Source organism: Trachemys scripta, chromosome 8 (genome assembly GCF_013100865.1).
Source record: "Trachemys scripta elegans isolate TJP31775 chromosome 8, CAS_Tse_1.0, whole genome shotgun sequence".
Taxonomy (NCBI): Eukaryota; Metazoa; Chordata; order Testudines; family Emydidae; genus Trachemys; species Trachemys scripta.
Genome location: NC_048305.1, coordinates 28,225,511 through 28,248,820, shown reverse-complemented (window position 1 = coordinate 28,248,820; position 23,310 = coordinate 28,225,511). Strand labels below are relative to the sequence as shown.

The 23,310-nt window shown below is 45.7% G+C and overlaps 1 protein-coding gene across 1 annotated transcript in view; it reads right to left on the bottom strand.

Moving 5' to 3' along the window:
* The window catches only part of TENM2 (teneurin transmembrane protein 2), a 550,767-nt gene that overhangs the window by 160,680 nt on the left and 366,777 nt on the right, over positions 1-23,310 (bottom strand). The window contains exon 7 of the mRNA XM_034778437.1: positions 3,610-3,815. Coding sequence (XP_034634328.1) covers positions 3,610-3,815 — 206 coding nt within the window. The remainder of the gene's footprint in view (positions 1-3,609; positions 3,816-23,310) is intronic.

The following is a 23,310-nucleotide window of genomic DNA, read 5'->3' as shown; positions in this document are numbered from 1 at the left end:
GAGAGGAGTGCTTTATACAGATCAGGCCTCCTGTAAAAAGGTGAGATTTTGAGCTCACTCTCAATACAATGGACTAATTGTCCAAATTTATCCTTTCCTTGGGTTTGCTCTTCTTTTTTCACCCTACGTAAGAAAGTCCTGAAGCATATCTGTACTTACAGACCTTAACGTTAATCTGAGTTCTTCCTGATCAATTTGTCCCTACAATGTTTCCTTTCAAGGCATCTTATCCCTCTCTCTTATACTTCTGAGAATAACTAAGACCCACCTGCTCTGGCAGCCAGTGTGAGTCAGCAAAATAGCTTTGCAACTCCACACAGAATGTCCTAAAGCCTGATACCTGGTTGCACTTCCAAACTACAAATGAGTCCAAACCAAACTCCAAGAGCGTTTGAAATCAGGATATAAACCCGAATTTTTAAAATAGACCCTATTTTAATAATGGGATGAACCAAAACATGAAGTTAAAAACTCATGAACATCAAGTGTTCAAAATCCAGATATAGATTTAGATATTGTGGCGAGAGCTCATCCTCATGCCAAAACTTCATAAGATCTACTCAGCACAAACAAGCTCTGAACAACATGTGTTGGGGAAAAAAAACTTGTTTGCAAAGTGTTTTAAAATTAGTACTTCATAAACATCCAAATTGTTGATTATGCATTAAATACCCACCCACCAGCCATCTGATATCCATGCTGACAGCCAATCAAACAATTTACTTTAATATTTGAATGTACATGATTCAGTGTGACATAATGTAAGCAGCATAAGGCAGAGCAAAGCGTGACATATAACAGAGACTGAACTGATGAGAATGGTATCATTCTGATTTGTGACTGCTGGGAGCATCAAAAATATGAAAATATCAATGGTGTTTATGAAGCAAGAGAACATGCTGGCTGCCCCACTATTCAAATGATTTCCAGTTAGTCCCACTTCTAATTGAAAACACGAGTGGTTTACTCACCCAGGCAAGAGAGAGGTTTTTGCAAATAAAATACTACGTAGGAAAGGGATGTAATATGCCCTGGTGGATTGCCTTGGCCAAGCATTCCTAATAGTATTTCTATAAACTTACTTTTTCATGCTATCATTTGAAATAGACTGCAGATGAGCAGTAATATCAATGTTTGCTTGGATCACTATATAAGCAGCATATACGTGCTTAATCCAAGAGATTTATCATTTCTTCTCCAAATATTATCTGCAGTGTGCAGCCTTTTATTCATTTGCTTTCTACCATTTAAGGGCCACTTTTTAAGGGGGTTATGAACGTTTTGTTACATGGCTGTACCACTACATAGTCTGGAAAAATCTTTCTTGAAAATATAGTGAGTGCTTTTATTTCCAGCTCACTTGCCACACAAGCCTGCATTTCTGTCTGTATGTTCCCCCTCCAGAGCTACATTCCCTAGCCACAGTACTACACCAAGCTGTTTCTGGATGGCCTTACAGCTACATCAGTTTGACTGACTAAACTAGGCGTTTGGAATATTTGCTAAACAGTAATACTGAGAAGGTTAAATCTCAGCAGGGCTCTCAGACAAGAACTGCATCTTGTTGTCTCAGGGTAATCATGTACCTAATTTGCTGATTATTGACTTGTTCCCACAAAGGATTTTACTTGGCTTGACATATCAGCAGCGATCAGTGATGAACTGTCAAGTGAACTTGTTCACTGCTTTTACTGCTCAAGTCCTTAACTTGCAGTAACAAGGATTTTAAAGTACAACTTTAGCACATCATCTGGTGTCAAATTCAGATTATTTTCATTAATACAGAAATCTTTGCTCCTTTCTGGAATCAGAACAAGGCTACTCTTCTAAAGTTCAGATGTGAAGCAGGCTCTTTTCTTTTCCCTAAAATCATTTCTATGTTCAACAGGCTGGTAGGATTTAGGATCCTGCATAAGGATGTGGGGCTTTTCTGCTGAGTTTTCCTATTGTCCAATGCTAACACCCTGCATTAGCCCATAAATCAGAATCTTCAGACTCCAGTGTAGTTTCCCATACAAAATTCATTTACTCACTCTTTGTGCAGGGTGTGTGTGTGTGTAATCATGTAATGTAACCATATATAAATCTGTGTAACTCCAATCTGCTTTGGCAAATGAAAAAATGTAACTCAGAAATTCTTTGCAAATTGGGGCTAAGTGTCTAGGAATGTCAAATGGGAGCATTCCCAAGAGGGATTCTTAAATTTCTGCACTTGCTCTCCAGAGCTCAAATGTCAAGTTAAGCTTTCTAAATTTAAGGTAAAAATCTTTGTACTAAGAGCTAATTTTCAAGGCTGTACATGAGTGAAAGATTCCCTTCCTGAAATTGGTAGTCATCTGTGCTTTTGCTCATTCCCTGAAGAATGGGGGTTTCTTTTTTTCTTGGCATGCATAGCTACAAAATATATTATTGCTCCTGAGGAGTCTGAGCCAAACCTCATCAAAATAAATGGGAATCTTTCCATTGACTTTAATGGACTTTGGATCTGGCCAAAATTTTCAAGCTATTTAAATCAAATCTCAGCGGTAACTATGTGCCCTCCTAAAACAATGAATTCCAAATTCTCACTACACATCCTCTGAAGAAATAGTTGCTTGTATTTTTTTCTAAGTTTGTTAGCCATTATTTTTATTGAGTGCCCATTGCTCTGTATTATCGGCTCAGCATAAAAATGAGGGACTGATGAGTTTTCACTACAGTTGTTTGTAAGAAATGCAAGACAAGCACCAGACTTAACTCCATAAATGAAAGAGAAAATGCAAATCTGCATACATAGACTAGTGACCTAGTGATGGAAGAGGCCTGGGTACAGTCATTGGGAAAAGGGGATTAAAATTAACCCAAAACTGACACAAATAACCATGAAAATCCCCATCTAAACAACATGTGCTAGTGGTGGTGGAATAGAAAACTTCTAGTTATCCAAACTCTGCCAACTGATTTTCTTCAGCAAGTCAAAGCAGCAAGTCCCTTATGAAGACATTATCTGGGCCTGAATATCTATATCTCACTTACACTAGGTCAGCATCTTTATAACCTCACAGACTACTTCTGATTTATACCAGTACATTAGGGGAGAATCAGGCTTGTTGTGACTGTCTCTGGTTTTAGAGCATTTCAATCGCCTATGGTATGTTACTCTGAGATAGTGGGCCTGATTCTAATCTCCCACCATCTATTCACTAGTGTAATTCCAATGACCTCAGTGCAGTTGTTTTTGATTTACAGCACAACAGCGCAGATTCATGCTCTGAATTTCCATCACTAGTATTTTAAACTGACAATGGCAAATTGCAGACGTTAATTTTTTAAAAGGGTGACATTACAAAGATTGTGGGAAAACAACCTTTATTTATTCCAAGCTAAAAGAAAAAATGTCACTCCTGTAAATAATCTATTGTTAGAGGATGCCAATCTGTAACAAAGCTGTGGTTGCAAACAACCATCTCCAGGGCTCTGAGGTAAATCATAGCCACGAGGCACTGGGGAAGAATCCAGGACCCTCAACTTCAAAAACACAAGCCCTTATCACCTAAAACTAATTGCCATTAGATCATCAGTACATTTATCTTTTAGCTTTTAAATCCATTAAGCATAGTCATACAGTACCTGGGCATGTGATGGTGGAAGTCCTCTTCTTATATAAACACCAAAAAGAGCATCCTTTCCTAAGGAGATATTGAACTTCATGAACTGCGGCTGGCTGATATGGATTTGAGATCGCCAGAATACTCCAGGTGGTACTTCCTGGGTAACCCTGCGTCCGACCTCTGCCTCCCCGCTATCTATGCTGCTGTTTCTAGTGGCCCATGGTCCTAGAAGACAGGAACAAGTATTAGCCAGATGAGATGTTTTTTTTCTTCTAGAAATACAGGTATTTTTGGTAATGCCCTTTATGATGAACCATTGTGGCACTTTTACCCTTTAAAACAAAGCTTAACATTTTTAAGACTGGTTTCTCCCTTCATTTACATTTGTGCAACCCCATTGCTTTCTCTGCCCCTTAGATTTTAAATAAGAAAGCTATAAATTCATCCCCTTAGGGCCTCTGAAAACTTGCATACAGCTTTTCCCCCACCACTTTTAATTCTGTGATTACTCTTTACTGATCAAGTATAATAAGAGCAGAGAGCCAGCTAAGCACATATAAATCTCCTTGTGCTCTTTTCAGCCACATCCTTAATGTGACCAGGATATAAAAATAACCAGGAAATAATTATAAAGGGGTAATTTCAATGTAAACCCACTGATTGCTGACTTTATTAGTCAGATTTCATACATTAAACGGGTCCATTAAGCCCCTCTCCATAAACTAACAATAATCGCATATAAAAGGGAACACAGTAATAAGGAGATAGAGAAAAGAGTTTGATAACCTTTGAAAGCCCCATATAGCTTGGGATTTGGCTACATGAAAATCCATTTCTTTCCCCCATGCACAAATGTATTGGCTGCAGTCAGTTGAATTCCACTTGCTGATAGTCCCTAGATATGCATTATTTAAAACAAGAGGCAAGACCTTTCCAGTAGACCAAGTCTCGCTCTCTATCCATGAAACCGTTAGCCTTCAGAGCATGGTGAAAGCTCATCCATTCAGCAAAGCCTTAGGTGAATGGGTCTGGCATTATGTTTACTTGTCCTACACTTCAGACATTTCTGTTGGGCAAATGGTCAATAGGGGAAGAAAGGGGAGACTAGCAATGCCCCCAATTTCCAAAATACATTGATATTTGCTTTAGTGTATGATGTGCCCAGATGCCATGGTGATGAGTGCCAAGTTATTTAAATAAATTAAATAAAGGTCAGAAAACCACAGAGACTATCTATTATGCTCACGAACATCTAAACCTACTTCTTGGTGGCTTTAATTACAACTAAGTATTGGGTGGTGGTGATACTTGAAATGCAAGGAAACACATACTACTTATATCCATCATGAGCTTAGCTCTTTTTCCCATTTTTCTACCATAGTATAGTGTTATTCTTAGAAGATACCATAACTGGGACAGGATCCCTGTATACCAGTGAATCAGTTTCCAGCACTTTATGGACATTTTTGCCAATGCCAGCCTCTGGAGACAGTGCTTTCAGGAAGGACATAACAGCATAGCATGGACCTGCATATAAACCCAGCAGGTAAGTACCAAACACCTACTCTGTCTTTATTGTTTTAACTGTAATAGCTACTTCAGCACGATTTCAATTTTAAATTCCAAGTTACCAAGGCTCCTGGTACTTACGTTTGCATGTAATGAAAAACCTCTTAGAACTGTTATACGGGCAATGTCTTTAAATGGTAAAAAGAATGTGTTGACTAAGAACTGTTAATCTTTAAACTGCAGTTTTTAATAGGCCATGTCTTTTTGAATATTCTAGGTTAACAGGTCTGACCAAACGAAGACTGAGGGGGGATATGATTGCTCTCTTTAAATATATCAGAGGGATAAATATCAGGGAGGGAGAGGAATTATTCCAGCTCAGTACTAATGTGGACACGAGAACGAATGGATATAAACTGGCCGTGGGGAAATTTAGGCTTGAAATTAGACAAAGGTTTCTGACCGTCAGAGGGGTGAAATATTGGAACAGCCTTCCGAGGGAAACGGTGGGAGCGAAGGACCTGTCTGGCTTTAAGATTAAGCTAGATAAGTTTATGGAGGGAATGGTTTAATGGGATAACATGATTTTAGTCAAAGGAACAGCGTGCCATGGCAGGTAAATAGTATAATGGCTAATGAGGGTCAGGCTGGAGAATCTTGCCTACGTACTGATCGCCATATTTGGGGTCGGGAAGGAATTTTCCTCCAGGGTAGATTGGCAGAGGCCCTGGAGGTTTTTCGCCTTCCTCCGCAGCATGGAGCAGGGATCGCTAGCTGGAGGATTCTCTGCTAATTGAAGTCTCTAAACCACAGGATTTGGGGACTTCAACAGCAGAGTCAAGGGAAAGGGTAGGGACGGCTTTGTGGCCTGCATCATGCGGGAGGTCAGACCAGATGATCATAATGGTCCCTTCTGACCTTAAAGTCTATGAGTCTATGAGTCTATGAGGTCTTCAGCAATATTAGGGCACTAGAAAAAAGCAGGGGAAACTGCAAGAGTGTGTGGGCTGCAAATGGAGTAAAAAGGATTAACATGATGTTCAGTAAAGTGCCTGATGAGACATCTCATGCCCACTGTGACAGGCCTTTTGGTGTCAGCTGGTCTTCTATAACAGCAACTTCTATCAGGCATGACAAACATACCACACCTAGTACACAGCTTTTATTTGTCCAAAGAGGGTAAAGTGAGGCACCTAACACAAGCTTACATTATACTGATTCTCAAAATCATTATGAAGTGTATGTCCGGATGATATTTCAGAAGTTGTGTATATGTACTGACAATGTATTTTAAAATCTGTGTCCCAGGCAGAATTGACAAACAGGTTTTCCCAGACAAAGGGACATGGATTCATCTGTCTGCTTTGGCTCATATGTAGATTAAACATTGTAAATCAACACAATGGAAGCCTGGTTTTGCATATGGAGTCAACAAGGGGATATGAAGGCAACTTGGAGCCAGCATACTAGGAAGGGAATCATGGGTGTCATCCTGAGTTTGAGGACAAAAACAATGAGTTTTGGGAAATATAAGGAGAAGCAAAACCACATTTTGTTATCCATTTACTGAGGAAACACCTTGAAGACGGTGCTTGGGGGGAGGGAGAGTTCATGAGCGCTTGGATCCTGGTTTGACTGAAAACCAGCTATCTCTGCCAAAAGACTGAATCCTTGGAGCGAAAAACTACTTTACTTTATAGGAAAGGTAACCACTGATAAGTGTTCACCCAGGTTTGCACTTTATGTTGCTGTTTTATATATAGCCATTTCTGTTTCCATTATTGTTACTCACTATCTCTTAAATCTTTGCCTTTAATAATAAACTTATGACTATTTTCACTATAGGTATATCTCAATGCAGTGATGTTATCTTATAGTTAAACCTCAGTTGAATCAAACAAACTGGTGTGTGCACTGTTCCTTTGGGGACAGCTTACCTGGTAATTTTTATGAGTGTACAGTAGTTAAGGGAGTGCTCCAGGGACTCAGGGGTTGGCGTGTGCCTACCACTAGACTGCACAGAGAGGAAGAAGTCTGTGGGGACCTGAAAGACAGGGCTAGAATTGCCAGAGGCTGTAGGTTTCAGACTGCTGAGCAACAGAAGGCACGGACAAGGCTGCTTCACAATCCCAAGTATCTCTGGGAAGTGTCACACCTAGGGTGACCAGATTAGTAGTAGTATAAAATATCGGGACGGGGGCGGAGCAAAAAAAAAAAAGGGGGGGAGCGGAGCAAAAAAAAAAGAGTTTTAAAGGGGCCATTAGCAGGCCCCGGCCCCAGGCGCTGTCCTCCCAGCGGAGCCTCCCGCCCCCCAGCCCGCCACGGGCATATGCGGGGCACGGTGGGTCCGGGCAGGGGCAGTGCGGAGCAGGCAGGAGCCAGGTGGGCGGCAGGGGCCGAATTCCTGCTGCTGCCAGGGAGCCCCGCGCCTCTCCCTCCCACTCGCGGCTGTGGCTCCTTCCCGGCAGGACGCACCTCCCGCTGCCCCGGCCACATGCGGCATGTGTCCCCCGCGCCTAGTCTCCCTCCTGCCGGGAAGGAGCAGCTGGATGCGCGCCGCATATGCGCGGGGCAGGCTGGGGGGCGCGTCCCGCCAGGAAGGAGCCGCAGCCGCGAGCGGGAGGGAGAGGCGCAAGGCTCCCTGGCAGCAGCAGGGATTCGGCCTACGCCCCCGCGCCACCCACCTGGCCCCTGCCCACTCCGCGCTGCCCCCGACCGGACCCACCGCGCTGCCCCGCGGACTGCAGGGCTGGAGTAGCCTCCAGGCTGCGCTCCCGGCCCCGGGTGCAGCAGCCCGGGCAGAAGCCCTCTGGCGTGGTAGGGGGGTTCACAGCTGAGCCCCCCGTCTCCCTCCCTTGCCAGCCCCCCTTTGCCCACCCGGTGCCCGTGTGCCGGAGCTGACTCACCAGCTCCAGGATCCAGGCTCCGCCGCCACCCTCTCCCAGGCTTGCGCCGCCATGCTGCAAGTCTGGGAGGGAGGAGGAATGCTGCGTGGTTGGGGAAGAGGTGGGGCCAGGGCGGGGATTTGGGGAGGGAGCCAATGGGGGAAGGAGGGGGTGGAGCCGGGCGGGGGGGGGTACGAGCGCCAGAGCGGAGGGCAAAATTTCTTTTTTGTCCAGTGTCCAAACATTGGTCGGGACACAGGACAAAGAAACAAATATCAGGACAGTCCCAATAAAATCGGGACGTCTGGTCACCCTAGTCACACCCATTGAGAAAGGTTATGAGTCAGAATACTACTACTTTGCACATCTATAGGTTTTCATCAGGGGATCTCAAAGTGCCTTACTCACATGAATGAATTAAGCCTCACAACACTGCAGTTCAAGTAGTATCACCTTCATCTTACATATAGGGAAACGTGGTACAGAGAAGCTAAATAACTTGTGCAGTATCACCCAGAATCAGTGGCAGAGATGGGAAGTGAACCCAGGAATCCTGGCTCCCAGTCATCTGCTTTAAGAACTAGACCACTTTTCCGCTTTAGGTAAAAGTGACAAAATGTGGACTTATTCCTAGTTTTAAAAATTGTCTCTTCTGCAAATAATCTTTTCCATTCAGAGTGAAGATGCTTATATGCCTATCAATCACATCTTCTACTCAAGTACCTTCAAATTACCCAGTGACCCACCGTGCAGAAGCTTGTTTGTGAAACTTCCAAATGTGTCACAGCGCAGAAGTGTGGCCAGTGCTGCAGCCTCCTTACCAAGAAGTACTAGAGAAGTAATATTTTTAACATGTCAGGAGCCATGAGGAATGAAGGTAGAGAGACCCACAAATGGGTCCATGTGCCTTCCAAGTATCCTAACTCATCACACAGAGTGTCAAATAAAGGACAGTTACCTGTTCCATAACTAGCGTTCTTCAAGATGTGTCGCTCCTGTCTATTCCACAGTAGGTGTGTGTGCTCGCCACGTGCACCGGTGCCGGAAGTTTTTCCCTTAGCAGTACCTGTAGTGGGAGAGCACCGCTGCGACCCCTAGAGTGGCGCCACTATAGCGCACTATAAGGAGAGCTGTGCTCTCCCCCCCAACCCTCGGTTCCTTCTCGCCAGACAACTCCAACGGGGGAAGGAGGGCAGGATGTGGAATAGACGGGAACAACACATCTCGAAGAATGCCAGTTACGGAACAGGTAACTGTCCTTTCTTCTTCGAGTGATTGCTCCTGTGTATTCCACAGTAGGTGATCCCAAGCAGTATCTGTTGGAGGTGGGTAGGAGTTCATGATGGTTCGGGACGAAGTACTGCCCTGCCGAACCCTGCGTCGTCCCTAGACTGGGAAATGATCGCGTAATGTGAAGTGAACGTGCGAACAGAGGCCCATGTGGCTGCCCTACAGATGTCCTGAATGGGGACATGGATGGCATAGGCAGCTGATGAGGCCTGAGCCCTCGTCAAGTGAGCCTTAACGATAGGTGGTGGGGGAATCCCTGCCAGGTCATAGCAGGTGCGTATGCACGAGGTAACACCTGCTCTCCTCCTCATTCAGACACAGAGCAGCCACTCTGTCAGGTGGAGCGCAGCCAAATTGGGATGGAGGAGGCGCCCCCCCTTCCTGGGAGAGGAAGTCTGGGCAGAGCGGTAGCACCCTCGTGGGGGCCGCCAGGAGGCCTAAGAGGGGCCCGTACCAATGCTGGCGGGGCCACGCCGGGGCTATGAGAATGACCCTTGGCTTGTCCACTTTCACCTTTTCCAGGACCTTGGGGATGAGAGGAAGTGGGGGGAAGGCATATAGCAGCTGGCCCGACCAGCTCATGAGGAACGCGTCTGAGATCACGTCCTTCCCCACCCCTCCCCTGGAGCAGAACTGGGGACAACGCCGGTTCTGTCGGGTTGCAAACAGGTCGATCTGGGGAGCTCCCCACTCTTGGAAGAGCCGGAGAGCGACCTCCAAGTGGAGCGACCACTCGTACCGGGGGAAGAAGACCCTGCTGAGGCGGTCCGCTTGCATATTGCGGACACCCAGAAGGTGAGCTGCCCATAGGGAGATATCGTGGGCCATACAAAACTCCCATAAGGCCAGGGCTTCCTGGCAGAGGGCCAGGGAATGAGTCCCGCCCTGCTTGTTGATATAGTACATGGCGGCGGTGTTGTCCGTGAGTACTCTGACCACCTTGCCACGGAGGTGCGTGAGAAATGCCGTACACGCCAAAAACGTATCACCCTGAGTTCCCTGACATTTATGTGCAGGGACAAGTCCGGGGTCGACCACATCCCTTGAGTCTGCACGTTTCCCATGTGGGCTCCCCAGCCTAGGTCTGAAGCCTCAGACATCAGATCTATGGATGGGCTGGCCTCCCTGAAGGGAACCCCTTGTAGCATATTGCTCAGGAGGGTCCGTGTAGAGGAGCGGACTCACCCCTGCGGCGCCTCCTGCTGGTTGCCTCTGGGAATTAGCTCTCTTCAGCGTTGAAGCACCCCCTGCAGGCCCGTGGTCCACCTGTCCTCCAGCCCCCATGTCCCTCCCGGACCCCGGTGCCCTTTTATCTGGGGTGCTGCCCCCTGGCAGTACACCCCTCAGTACTAGGGTCTCCTCTCCCCGGGGAACCCCCACCCACTACCCCTACCTTACCTCAGAATAAGGCCACTGCCCGTCACCAACTAGCCCCCGCTCCCTGGGGCAGACTTCAGTATAGGCCACTTATCACAGGCAAGGGGTGTTTGGACCTGCTGCCTTGGCCTACCCCTGGGCTGCCCTCTGCAACCCCCAGTATCCCTTGGCCTCCTACTAGGCCGCAGCGTGGGGCTTTCCAGGCTGGAGCTCCCCAGCTCCTCTGCCTTTCCCCAGCCCTGCTCCACTCAGGTACTCTGTCTCTAACTCGCTGCAGCCTGGCCCTTCTCCGTCTGAAGGCAGAGAAAGACTGCTTGGCCTCTGGCTCACAGCCTTTTTATATAGGGTCAACTGAAGCCTGATTGGGGTGTGGCCCAGCTACAGCTGCTTCCCAATCAGCCCAGTTTAGCAGCTCCCAGCCACAACCTTCCCCCAGGGCTGTTTTAAGCCCTTCAGGGCAGGAGCGGGGTAACCACCCCGCTACAGTCCACCACTGAAGGGAAGCCAGCACCGGGGATGGGATTGTGAGGACCTTGTCCAGGCCGTCCCGGACTTGGGAGAATTGGGAGGCTAGCCAGAGTTGGAGGGGCCTCATCCGGAGTCTGGCATGGCGGACCACGTACGTGCAGGCCGCCATGTGACCCAGGAGGCGAACGCATGCCCTGGCCGTGGTTATCGGGAACGTGGAGACCGAGGCAATGAGAGCCTTTAGGGTCTCGAACCTGTCCAGGGGAAGAGAGGCCGTAGTCTTGGAGGAGTCTAGGAGAGCCCCAATGAACTCTATGCGCTGGACCGGCACTAAGGTAGATTTGGTCTCGTTCACGACCAGGCCTAGGCTTTTGCAGGTGGCCAGGAGTAGCCGTATGTGGAACTCCACCTCTGGATGAGAGACGCCCTTGAGGAGCCAGTCGTCCAGGTAAGGAAAGATTTGTACCCCTTGTTTCCTGAGGTAGGCCGCCACCACTGCCATGCACTTCGTGAACACCTTGGGGGCTGTGGACAGGCCAAAGGGGAGGACCGCAAACTGGTAGTGCCCCATCTCTACCACGAATCTGAGGAAGCGTCTGTGCCCCTTGAAAATGTGGACGTGGAAGTATGCGTCCTGGAGGTCCAGGGCAGCGTAGCAGTCCCCCGGGTCTAGAGAGGGGATGATAGAAGCCAGGGACACCATGCGGAACTTGGAACGGGTTAGGAACCTGTTCAGGTTGCGCAGGTCCAGGATGGGTCTGAGACCCCCTTTCGCCTTGGGAATGAGGAAATAGCAGGAGTAAAAACCCTTGCCCTGGAACTGTGTCGGGACGCATTCCACCGCCCCGAGGCTGAGTAGCTGATCCACCTCCTGGTCCAGGAGGCGGGCGTGCTCGGGATCCCCCAGGCCCAAGATGGTGGGCGGGTGGCGTGGCGGGGGAGAAGTGAACTGCAAAACGTATCCCCTGGAAATGGTACTGAGGACCCATTGGTCTGACGTTATGCGGGACCAGGCCCTGAGGAAGGCAGACAATCGGTTGCAGAACACAAACTTTATTGGTTGGGGGGTTTCCCTGGCAACAGGCCCAGTGCCCCTCTGTGGATAGTCAAAACCTCCGCTTTCCCTGCCTCTTGCCCTTAGGGGGACCAGGCTGTTGGGTAGAGCGGGACTGCCTCTGAGATGGGCGTTTCTGGTCTCTGGGCCTTTTATATGGGGGCTCGTATCTGCTCCTACCAGGTTGAGCCGCCGGAACCGATTTGGCCTTGTCCTTTGCCAGGGGGATGTAGAGGCCCAAGGTCTGCAGAGTGGTGCGGGAGTCTTTCATCCCATGCAGCCTGGCGTCCGTCTGGTCCGCAAAGAGCACCTTGCCATCAAACGGAAGGTCCTGCATCAGAGATTGGGCCTCCGTTGACAGATCCGATAACAGGAGCCACAACGCCCGGAGATCGTGGAAGCCATGGAGCGAGCCGCCGAATCAGCCGCATCTGATGACTCCTGCAGAGCCGCCTTAGCCGCCGCCGACCTCTCTTCCACTAGAGCCTTGAAGTCCTTCCTATCCTTGTCCGGGAGAAGGGGCTCGAACTTAGGCAAGGACTCCCACAAGTTAAAGTCATATCTGCTGAGTAAGGCCGGGTGGTTGGCTACCCTCAGCTGAAAACTGGCTGATGAATAAATCTTTCTGCCAAAGGAGTCGAGACTCCTGGTGTCCTTATTCTTAGGGGGGGGCTCGGGTTGGCCTTGGTGCTCCCTGTGGTTCACTGATTCCACCACAAGTGAGTTAGGCGCCAGGTGGGAATAAAGGCACTCGTGACCTTTCACTGGCACAAAGTATTTTCTCTCGGCCTTCTTGGAAATCGGCGCCAAGGAGGCGGGAGTTTGTCACATGGCACTAGCAATGTTAGCAACACCTTGGTGTAGTGGCAGGCCCGCACGGCCTGGTGCCAAGGGAGATAAAACATTGAAGAGGGAGTCTGACGGTCCCTCCATCTCCTCGACTTGTAGCTGAAGGTTGGATGCCACCCGCTTCAGCAAGTCCTGGTGCGCCTTGAAGTCCTCCTGCGCGACCAAGGGCGGAGGGGCCACAATCACAGCACGCGTGGAGTCAGGCACCATGATCGGTGCCGGGGGGTCGAGACCCAGGTCGGAGTCTGGACGCGGGTCCGCCGAGTCCTGGCCTGTCGACTTATCCCGTGGACGACCTGACGAGGCCGATGGGGCCTGGGATGCTCCGGGGATGGAACGGGCCCCGGGCTGGGCTGGTACCTGCTGCCATGGTGCAGCGAAGACACTTAGCGTGGGGGTCGCTCCTGGGCAGAGAGTGGCGACAGGAGTCACATGACTTGAAGCCTGGAGCGCGGGGTATGCCCCGAGTCCAAGCTAATGCTGAAAAAACGATCCAACGAATGGTACCGCTAGAGAAGAGAAGGCTGCAGTGAAACTGGAGCACAAGTTCCGACTACCTTCACTGGTGGCAAGAAGGAACTGAGGTTGCGGGGGAGAGCACAGCTCCCCTTATATAGCGGCGCCACTCTAGGGGTTGCAGCAGTGCTCCCCCACTACGGGTACTGCTAAGGGAAAAACTTCCGGCACTGGTGCACGTGGCGAGCACGCACACCTACTGTGGAAGACACAGGAGCAATCACTCGAAGAAGAACTTAATTATTTGCTTTATGCTTTTTTCAATCTGAATCTCTTCATGAATATATAAGGGACTGATCCAAAGCCAGTGGACATTTTTACTGACTTCAATGTGCTTTGTATCAGGCCCTGAAAGGGTCCTGTAATTTACAATGTAGCTTGTTTGAAAGCTATACACCTCTACCCCAATATAACGCGACTCAATATAACACAAATTCGGATATAACGCGGTAAAGCAGTGCTCCGGGGGGGCGGGGATATGCACTCCGGTGGATCAAAGCAAGTTTGATATAACACGGTTTCACCTATAATGCGGTAAGATTTTTTGGCTCCCGAGGACAGAGTTATATCGAGGTAGAGATGTACATTGTACTATGGATGCTGGGTCTGAAACCCACACCAGCCTCTGATGATCAGGGACTCCAGTGTGCTGAAATCCACTTCAGAATTTTAACACTTTTTCCCATCATTGATGCCCCCACTTGTATCAGATAGACTATTTATTAGGCAATTGTAACTTCCCCTGTGAAGTCAATACTTAGAAAATTATAGTTTCAGGTAGTTCATTACATGTCCTAAGATTATAGCTGCGGGTTTTTAAAGGCAATATTTTACTGATCAATTTTCCAGTACAATCAGATGCTATAACTCTATGGAAGAGTACTCATGTAAATTTAGAGATATTGTACATTTCCATAACAGGTATTTAATATTTGAACCAGTTAAACAAGAAGGATGATAAAAAATGACACTGATCCATAAAGGCACTATCTGCTAATCAGTTCTGAAAATGTTACTATATTTCATGTAAAACTCAAAAATGGGAAACAATAAAATTATACCACAAAACAAGCTATAAAAATGAAGCATTAATAGAATACTTTTAAAACTTAATACAACTTAGAATGCTTTTGGCATAAATCTGCTTTAAAGATTACTCTGCATCACATATTTTTAGCTACAGAAAATAAAACTGAATTCTCTATATTGCCTAAGCCATTATATCTCATTCCCATTCATTTTGTAACCAGTGCTATTAGCTCATAGTTCATTTGAACTGCAAGAAGACCGGTCTTTCTTGCAGATTACTGCTGCATAGTCTATTAAAGCAACTTATACACTACACCACAAATGATAGAAAACAATTATGGTTTTGAGCCATCAATGACTTCTGCTAATAACCCTTGCTTCCCAGTCTGCTGAGTCTACATTCCCTTAAGTTGTAACTTTGCAAGTACATTTAATTACTACCACTAATAAAGGACATACCTCCCACCGAGGCTCCAGTTTTAAGACTTTTGTTTGAATTTAGCTCTGACCTTTTCATTTTTTCTTCAGGAAACTGTGCTTTGTGTTTCCAAGTGTGGGTGGTTCATTTTCAAAGTTCACTAGCATCGGGGTGAAAGTAAATTACTTACCGGTACGGGGGCCTGACTTCAGGCCCCTGGAAGGGGCGGGGCCTTGGGCAGAAGGGGCGGGGCTGGGGTCAGCCTCCCGCAGCCAGCCCTTCCACGCTGCCCAGCCCATGCCGCCCGGGGCTCCGGCGGTGATTTAAAGGGCCCGGGGTCCAGCCTTAGTAGCGATGGCTGGGAGCCCCAGATCCTTTTAAATTGCCATTGGGGCAGCTGCCCCTTTTGCCCCCTCCCCCCACACTGGCGGTCTTGGGGAGGGAGGGAAAGGGGTAGCGACGTTAAAGTGCTGCCACAGTAGCGCTTTAATGTGAGCTGTGTCCGGGCCAGTACCAGTGACCACTTCTTACCAGTACGCCAAACTGGCCCACTTTCACCTCTGACTAGCACCTAAACACAGCAGGTTAGGTGAACGGTGAACTGAGGCAAAATTTTCAGCCATCAAGGGGAAAGAGGATAGGAGCTTTGGCCTTAATGCTCTAGATATGTCCCCTACTGGCAAACTACTTTATTAATGGTTTGCAGTCTTGTTGTAGCTGTGTTGGCACAAGGATATGACAGAGACAAGGTGCATGAGGTAATAACTTCTATTGGACCACCTTCTGTTGGTGAAAGAGACAAGCCTACAAGCTCCAGACCTGAAGAAGAGCTCAGTGAAGCTTGAAAGCTTGTCTCTTCCACCAAAAGAGCTTGGTCCAATAAAAGATATTACTTCACCCACCTTGTCTACTTTATTAATGTCATTCATAAAAAAACAAAGTTCTTTCCCTCAAAATCTCATTAAAATACAATTTTCTTCTTTTTTCCTAATTAGACTTCAGTGGTTTATCGGCTTAAAAAATTAGTGCAGATTCTGCTGATTAGGCAAAAGTACAATTTACCTGTGTGTTCTGAGGTGCTAACACTGACATTGCTCAGACTGCAGTGGCCTTTCACTAGCTGTTGTTGGGAGATGTTGAAAGGAAGGTTTCCTAGTATGACCCCATTGTCACTCTTTGTTTTTCCTTACCACGTGAGGTGACCCAATGTCTAGTTGCAGACAGAGCTGCCGCTGTAGCTCATCGGCTCCTCTCTAAGCACTGGTCAGGAGGAAGGGGACTCATTATACTCTTTTCATTGTGCTCCCAACTTGTCTTCACTGCAGCTGGGAACATGCCTACCAGTCCAGGTGGACAGACGCATGCTAGCTCTGCTTGAGTGTGTGCTAAAAATAACACTGTAGACATTGCTAGCACAGGCTATCTATCCTAACAGAAGCCCACCTTACCCCTTAGGTCAGAGCTCAAACTGCTATTTTTAGCATGCCAACTTGCTCACTGCTGCAGTGTATACACACCCGGAGTGGCCTAAACTCAGATCCCAGCAGGCAAAATGTATCCCCATGTCCAGTTTTCTAGATATAATCAATACTGCTACACATGGCATGTTGTAGTTTTATTACCTCTAAGCCCTGGCCTACACTACAAACTTATGTCAGTGTAACTATGTCACTTGGGAGGTGTAGAAAATTCACACACCTAAGCAATGCAGTTATACCGACCTAACTCCCAGTGTAGACAGTGCTATATTGATGAGATGGCTTCTCCCATCAACACAGCAGAGTAGCGTTTTCACTGCAACACTAAGTGTAGACAAGTCCTAAATTTGTACTTTTCAAATAATTTCCATTAAAAAAAGAAAGCTTAAGATTTGTTATATTAAGTTTTGCATTTGCAAATTTAATAAGTTTCCCCACAAAGGTTTAAGTAATCAAAGTTTTTAAATCCCTGGAGATTATATGTTATTGATTCATTTCCCCCCTAAAATAACTACAACAGGTGCAAGTAAATGATAAATACCTGCACCTACATATCTATGCAAACGTGGGTTATTTGTAGAAAAGCAGCGCATTCCTTTCATTACGACTGATGCAAATAGATATTAATTTCATAAAGGTGAAGCATCTGCAATATGGCTTTTTTTACTTTCAGTGCCAAATTAATTAGTGTGGGTAAGGCACAGCGCTGGGAGTGAAGAGAGCTGGGTTCTATTTCTGGCTTTGCCCACAGCCTTCCTGTGTGATCCCAGTCAAGTTGTTTAAATTCTTGAAGCCTATCTGCAAAATGTGGACAGCAATACTGGCCTACCTTACAGGGATGCCGGGAGGCTTAATTCACTAGTTTTTGAAAAGTGCTTTAAGATCCCCATATGGAGGCTTTAGAAAAATATAAGCCAGTAATATTATAATTATTATACCTGAGAGTGGAACTGAGCTCCCAATGCTTCCCCCCTCTGTCTCTTTCTCCCCAAATTAGAAACATCATTAAAAATAAATCTAGTCTCAACATGATACAACAGGGAACTCTGAAGGGGCAATGCCAATCTAACCATTGAGCCTCTCAGTGGGTGGCTGGCTGAGGCTTCATCAGGTTTTCCTTATTTTTAGGACTAAAAGTTCAGTATACTGCTCCCCCCCCCCCCGCAACTTTTATATTCACAGAAACACATTTTGCACTAATGGCCCCACTTAAAAGCTCTGTCTCTTCCACAGCCTCTAGAGAATTTCTAAGTAAACTTTATAACTTTTTCATAGCACAGTTCCTTTTGGTCTTCTTCACCTCCTAATGTAGTGAGAGTGCATCCCTCCCTCTGACTCACTCCTCGCCTTCTCTCTATTTTTAGCCTCTTCTCTATCTCAATGGACCACTGCAAATCATATTAAAAGACCATCAACTGCATTTAAGTAAAGTTCTGGATGTTACATAAACTGAGAGGAAACTGAGAAGTAAGGCCAATCCGAAGAACTCATGCCACTGTGAACAAATAAATCCTGGTGTGAATTAACAATGCTCTGAGTGGCTGTCTCAAAGCTTGCTTGCTTATCTCATAATCTCTCATGGTTATTTAAACATTTTTACTGTGATTTTCCTTTTTCATAAACCTTTATAAAAGAGAGTTTTAAATGCATATTCCTTCGTCTAACCCAGGGGAGCTATTGCAATCTCTCAGTCAAACATGTATTTAAGTACCTGTATATATAAGCTTGTTAGCCACCAAATAACACTTATTAATTTTTAAAGGTGTATTATTTACCCAGTTAAATTACTATTTTGCTACGTGCATTTTTTAAAGTCTACTCTATTGCTCACTGGAGATGCCGATTTGACAGTTCTGAAAGCCTCTGTTTATCAAAAGAGCACAACAACATGGCAGTGGTAGAGCAAGCTTCTCCACATCATTCCATCAATGTGCCCTCACCCTTGGACTGAGGAAACCACTTCAAGTTGGTAGTTTACACCACTTGCCAATTCAATCCTTTGTATCTTGAAGAATGAAATCAGGTTAATGTCAATTAATGTCAGCTATAGAGATGGAGTTGGGTCTGGATTGAGACTATATATACAGTTGAAGTTTTTCCCTCTCCCTTAGCCCCTACAGTGGTTGCCATTAAAGGTCAATATTGGTCAACTGCTGCATGTGAGATTCTGTAGCTCATACCCCTATGCTTAAATAGGAAATAACTATGGGGCTGTGGGGTAGTAATTGTTGACTTTATTAATGGAGACCCTGTAAATTCTTGTTTTTGTACTAAATGGGAAACATGTATCACTAATTTGGGAGACCAACAGTTCCAGAGGATCCATAATGATCTACCTTAACCTGGTGGCTATGGATCTGCATTTAATACCAGTCATGAAATACCATTTTTCATACAATGCACAGTCAGTCTGTGGAACTCTTTGCCAGAGGATGTTGTGAAGGCCAAGACTATAACAGGGTTCCAAAAGAACTAGATAAGTTCATGGAGAATAGGTCCATCAATGGCTATTAGCCAAGATGAGCAGGGATGGTGTCCCTAGCCTCTGTTTGCCAGAACCTGGGAATGGGTGACAGGGAATGGATCACTTTATGATGACCTGTTCTGTTCATTCCCTCTGGGGCACCTGGCATTGGCCACTGTCGGAAGACAGGATATTGGGCTAGATGGACCTTTGGTCTGACCCAGTATGGCCGTTCTTATGTTCTTACCCTCACTGTTGGTGAGAGAGCCTTCTCCTTTGTAACTTCTGCAGTTTGGAACAGTCTTCTCATAACTCTCCATCTCTTACCAAATTTCAGCTGCAAACACATATTTCCCTCCTATCCTTATCATTTAGTTTCCCTCTTCCATTCCTGTTTGTTGTTATTTAAATTTGTGTGATTGCTTTATTTAGCATTGCAATGTTTTTGGGGTACAGTTTGTGAGAATGACATTGCCCGAGTTAAAGATGCATTGTACTGAGGGTTTTGCTAAAAGGCATGAGTGTCAGTGTGAAACTGGTTTGAGTACCATTTAGCATCCTAAAACATAGCTGGCCTTTTGTCCATCAAATGGCTGGGCCCTCTGGCTATTTTGAAAGGAGAAAAAGATCAGTTTTAATTTTATTTAGAAAGATATATTTCTGTACAAGTCTTTTCAATGGAAATTTTAGTGCAATGCAACTTTATCAGGTTAGCATCTTCCATACTAACTATACCCCAAAGAGCTTCCTAATGTTAAGTGAAACAATGTCTCAAAATTCATCTGGAAATTCTGTATTCTTCAAACTAAATAAAATAAATTTACTTTAGGAAATATGGGTTTAGCCTGCAGAGGCTGATATGACACAACCTGAACTCCAGTAACAGAAGGATGCTCCTGTAATAACGAATCTTGTTTTGTGAAGTGAAGAGGAGGCAATGTTTCCAGGCTCACTATTATCTGTAGTTTTGCAACCTATAAGCAGCTGTATTGCAAGAGGAACTGGGTCACATCTCCTAATTCCACACATGGAGGGAACCCTTGTGTGTGGATCTGCCTCTGCTTAGGTAGATGAGTGACACAGCCACCTTTGCTGCAGGCACCATATATGCTTGGACCTCCAAGAGTCTGGGGTGCTGCACAGAGGGTGGGACATGGTTTGTTCAGATTCCTGAGGCTGGCAAGAGTCTAGAGCCACATTGTCAAGGTGCCAAGAGCAGGGGCAGGGCCCCCAGGACTGACTGATCCATGGAGTTTGTGGGTTAACCACCCATGCTTATATTATCGAGGGGGAAGGGAACTGAGATCACGGATTAGTTTGGAAAGGAACTCTGGAAGGAGAATCTCTGCCTAGGGCTGCTCCCAAGGCTTTGGCTGTGGCAAAGCACAATTTGTCCCTAAGAGTTTAGGTAGTATAGGCACCCCACTAAACCCCTGCTTCATTTAAAAATCTAAACATCTCTAAGCTCTGGTGGATATAATATATTAAGACTCATCCTGTTCAGAACTATTAGCAAACCATTTCACTGCAGATGTAATTAAGATTTATGAGTTCATCATGTTTAATCAAGAAAAAATACACATTATGCTGTGAGTAATTTTTGCAGCGCCACATGCACCCTTCATTCCGGTTGGTATAACACAGGTAACCAAGATAGACTTTAATTATACAAACTACTGCCGGAGCCACTAACAAATAACATAAAACAAAATACTACTATACATTCTGTTGTCTCTCATTTTAATCAAATGCTTTGTTTCCACTAAGACATCAAATCATACAGGTTACATTGCCTTCCCAATCCATCTCCCAAGATGGAACACAGCATGTGAGCATTTATGAAGACCAGATATGCAATCCTGTATGGCATTCAAATTACAGCATTTTTGCTTGCTTGCATTTTAATTTGCTCCTACAGTATATTTACCCAGTAGCTTTCTAATAACATTAACCCGCATGGCAAAACACGGTGTATCTTGACTAAAACATTACCAAAGTAAATGATTAAATACAGTATAGTTTAGGGGAAATGGGGGTGGTGACTTAATTTATTGCCCTTATACACCTCTACCCCGATATAACGCGACCCGATATAACATGAATTTGGATATAACGCGGTAAAGCAGTGCTCATGGGGGGGGGGGGGCAGAGCTGCGCACTCAGGCGGAGCAAAGCAAGTTCGATATAACGCGGTTTCACCTATAACACGGTAAGATTTTTTGGCTCCCAAGGACAGCGTTATATCGGGGTAGAGGTGTATTTTGATTGTCTGTATGAATGAGCCTATGAGGGATCAAAGCTTTGTCTACCATGACTATTAGACTGTAAGATCTCTGGGGCAGAGGTTGTCTCTTAGTATGTGTTTGTACGCTGCCTAGTACAATGGAACATTATGGCATAATGCAATCCATAATAATTACATTTAGAATTATAAGTCAAGGCACTGTGTCATTTATCAGTAAATTTTAGTAACATAAAGCAGAAAATATTGTGGTAACACTAGGGAAGATGTATTATGAGGTCATAAAAGAATGAGAGGTTTTCTAAATCTCAGACAAAGGAGTTTGTTTATATAAGACATCACCTGTTTAGAGAGGGATGATTAAGGTTGATTTTCACACAGTATATTCTGTCAGTTATGAAGGACATGGCAGGTCACCCATTTTATGGAGATGTGTGTCTAGCATCCAAAGTATTTTTAAAACTGAAGACACATCGTGGCATAGACTCAGAATCCAGAAATGGAAAGGCTCTATGAGGTCATTTAGTCTATCGCTCTGCCATGGCAGGGTTATTCCCTAATGTACACTGATTATTTTTTGCCTGGTCTAAGTTTTAATTGTCCCAAGCTTCTATCAATTTCCTTATGAGACAGTTCCACAGGGCTAATAGAAGCTTTTCCTGATATTCAGACAATATTTTCCCTATATTAGTTTCACCCCATTATTCCAGTTTGTTTTACTCTGCTAAATGATACCTGTCCATCATCAGTTTTTTACTCCCCTGAAATATCTGTAGACAGTTTTTGTATACAAAAACATTCCAGGGCAGATCCTCAGCTTCTGCAAACAGATGCTTGCCATTCACAGCAGGATTCCTGGCAGTGGGCAAAGGGCATTCACTGTGGAGTGGGTGCAGTTTACTGATTCTTTAAGCAGGTGCATCCATGGCTAGTACTTGCTGCTGATTGCAGTGTACTGCTTGAGGACAAGACCTGTAACCCACACACTACACCTCTATCTGGCAACATGGTGGGCAGGCAAATGAGTTAGATGGCCAGATCGCCCAGTGCTCACTTCAGTATTATGGAGAGAACCTGCATTGCTACCTGCATGAAGGAATAAAGTTTCCCTTTACCCTCCTCCTCAAATCCCCCAGTTTTTAAATGAGCTTTGGGACCCTGTTTTCATTCAGCTATAGCTTGATCTTTACATGCTGGTGTAACCCAGCTTTGACTCATGTTCAGACATCACCAGCCTCCACTGAGCTACAGTGTATAAATATAAAAATTATGATTTTATTATCAAAAGGCTAGTTCCTGCTCTCAGTTATGCCAGCGTACACTAGTACAATCATTTACACTAGTGAAACTCAGAGCAGAATTTAGCCCAGGGATAAGAGAGAGGCAGATCAGTCAGAAATATCTGCTTGTTCCTCCCCTCCTTGCAACTTCACCCTCCCCCACAAGCCTGCACAAGTGGCACTGCCTTTAAATGGCCTGCTCGCTGTGATGACACAGCTTGCATGTAAGTGGCTATTTTCATACGAAGGGTTAAAGGTTTCTTTGGAAGACCAGTGTTTTAAAAAGACTGGCTTCATCCTGAGCCATGTCAATTATAAAAGGTCACTCTGCACAGCCAGGAAGGGGCAGACCTGAAATGGCTGTTATGTGAAAAGCTGCCAGAGGCTTTCCTAAAATGTGCTGGCATAGCAATATTAACTTTAAATTATATAAATGGAGGGAGGGGGGAGAAAACCTTTCACACCCTCTGTGCTATCAGGGTCTGCTTTTCTGTCATTCATTACATTCAGACATTCTGCCATTCATTATATTTAACGGTGGAAGGATACTTACCTAAATGTGTTGTTTTTTAAAGGTTTTGTTAGCATTTTAGTCAATTTAGTAAAATGTGTAAAAGCAATAAGATATTCATGTTCCTATTTAGTAACATAGGCAGAGCCGGCTCTAGGATTTTTGCCGCCCCAAGCAAAAACAATTTTGGCCGCCCCCTGCCCCGGTTTTTTCTTACCCCATCCCCGGCCCCGCCTCAACTCCGCCCCTTCCCTGCCTCCTCCCCCCAGGCTCTCAAGCCTAGGAGGGAGGGAAGGAGAGGGAGAAGCAGCGCGTGTGCCGCAGCCACTCGGGGTCTCCCCCTCCCTCCC